Source organism: Ornithodoros turicata, unplaced genomic scaffold, assembly GCF_037126465.1.
Source record: "Ornithodoros turicata isolate Travis unplaced genomic scaffold, ASM3712646v1 ctg00001291.1, whole genome shotgun sequence".
NCBI lineage: Eukaryota > Metazoa > Arthropoda > Arachnida > Ixodida > Argasidae > Ornithodoros > Ornithodoros turicata.
Genome location: NW_026999537.1, coordinates 78,011 through 80,252, shown reverse-complemented (window position 1 = coordinate 80,252; position 2,242 = coordinate 78,011). Strand labels below are relative to the sequence as shown.

Genomic DNA, 2,242 nt, shown 5'->3' with positions numbered 1-2,242 from the left:
CTTGCCGGGGCAAAGCTTTGACCCAGCTCTGCCAATGGAATGCCCCATTAGATAACGACTCTGTTCCTTAGGGTGATGAAGGAGCGAATATCCGTGAGACGCGGGACACTTTTGTCGATCCTTAGCACTCCTCCACGGAAGAGCGGCTCAGCCGAATTTTTTTTTATGTGTCAATTTATTTGTTGTTTTATTTATTTGTTTGCAGCATTCTATGTTGACGGGTTTACAGCATTTGATATGTTGCAAGTAAGAAGGAACGAAAGAGAGGACTCCGACTTAACGTAACAAATAACAACTTTAAGCAGATGTTTCGCCTGTCATACGACGGGCATCATCAGTGCAAGACTGAGCGGGAGAGCCAACAACCAGTCGCTACTTAAGGAGATGACAGTATTGTTCGGGAAGGGGGCTACGGTTTTTGTTACAATGCAAGGGATCAGCGCATATGTGCCACGATTCCAGGAGCTTCCTCGGTCCCCATCTTTGCTTGGTGGCCAAGGTCACCGCGTTATCGTAGTCGAAACAATGCCCAGTGTTCCAAGAATGCTCGCTGAGTTCGGTCTTAAGCCGTGTGGCATGTGTGGCGTTCCGGACGTCGCTCTTGTGTTCTTTTATGCGGGTCCTTCTTTTTCGGCCTGTCTCGCCAATATAACACGTGTCACAGTCTAGGCATTGTAGCTTGTAAACCACGCCAGAGTGGTCTTCTGGGGCGACACTGTCCTTCGGCTTGGAGATGAGGCTGCGCAGTTTAACGTGCGGTCGGAAGGTCGTCCAGATTTCCAGTGGAAGTAGTGCCCGGCGGATAGATTCTGAAACGCCTTTGACGTATGGAATTGTGACCCAGGTCAGGCGGGAGTGGTCCTCATCTTGCGGTTTGCGTAGCTGCATACGTTTCCGGGTGTCCTCAATAAACCTGTGTGGGTAGCCTCTCTTGTCCAGGGAAGCGGAGATCGTCGCATCTTCACATGCCCGTAGCTCGCTGCAAGATGACAATTGCTCTGAATGATGCAATAAAGTTCGCACCACACTTAGCTTATGTTCCGTGGGGTGATGTGATTCAAAACTTAGGAAAGTGCCGGTATCGCAGGGCTTTCTGTAGACACACGTATGGATGCTACCCGTACTGTCCCTGCATACACATATATCCAAGAAAGGAAGCTTGCCGCCCTGCTCGACTTCATACGTGAAATTGATCGATGATTCGATGGAGTTGAGAACCGAGTGGAATTCCTCGACATGGTTCCTGTCTAGGATGACGAACGTGTCATCTACGTAGCGCCGGTAGAACTTAACTGGGCGGGAGAACCGTCCCATGGCCGTCTCTTCAATGTGTTCCATGACCAAGTTAGCTAGCGTCACTGATACCGGGCTTCCCCATAGGGCATCCTTCGATTTGATGATAACACTTGCCGTTGAAGCAGAAATTAGTTTGATTGAGGCAGAATCTCAGAAGTATATCTACCTCTTCAACTGTGAGTGACGTCCGTGATGGCAGGGTGCTGTCCTTCCGTAGTCGGTCCTCCGCCACTTGTACCGCGAGATCCTTCGGAACGTTGGTGAACAGTGACACCACATCAAATGACACCATGACATCGTTGTTGCTGGGGGCCTGCGTCCGGACCAGCTCGACAAACTCCTTCGACTTGCGTACCGTCAAAGTACAGTAGTGCAGTACAGTACAGTACAGTACAACCGTTAACGGGAGTCACAAGTTCTACTATATACTTGGACATGTTGTACGTCGGCGACCCGATGAACGAGACAATCGGTCTCAAAGGGCACCTTGTGTATCTTGGGGAGGCCGTAAATTCTGGGAGTAGCACCGTCCGATGAGAAGAGGCGGCGGTAGGTAACATCATCTAGGTGGCCCTTCTTCTTTAACTGACGGAGGTGGTCCACCAAAGAGCGTTCCGCTTTAGCCGTCGGGTCATGTGCCAATGAGACGAAATGTGCAGCATCGTCGAGGATCTCTTGCATCTTCGTACGGTAGTCCTCCGTGTCCAATATAACCGTGCCTTTCCCTTTATCCACGAATATGCCTTTCCCTTTATAGGCGAAACGTCTGCTTAACGTTGTTATTTGTTACGTTAAGTCGGAGTCCTCTCTTTCGTTCGTTATGTCATCTCCCGGCTTTTGGAGCATTTTCGCAAGTAAGAAAGAGTATACGTGTTTTCAACCCATCGAATAAGCGCGCTTGATCCGAATCGTACGAAGCCCGTGACTCTCTTGTACACTCCCAATG

At 49.8% G+C, this 2,242-nt stretch overlaps 1 protein-coding gene across 1 annotated transcript; it reads right to left on the bottom strand.

Moving 5' to 3' along the window:
- Positions 1–662: 662 nt before the first annotated feature.
- LOC135376776 (uncharacterized) lies at positions 663–1,977 on the bottom strand (the record flags this gene model as incomplete). The annotated part of the gene is made up of 4 exons (XM_064609252.1): positions 1,726–1,977; positions 1,463–1,642; positions 1,106–1,386; positions 663–979 (listed from the first exon to the last, which is right to left on the bottom strand). Coding segments are annotated over exons 1-4 (1,030 nt in total), but the record flags the coding sequence as incomplete, so codon positions are not given.
- Between the last annotated feature and the right edge of the window lie 265 nt (positions 1,978–2,242).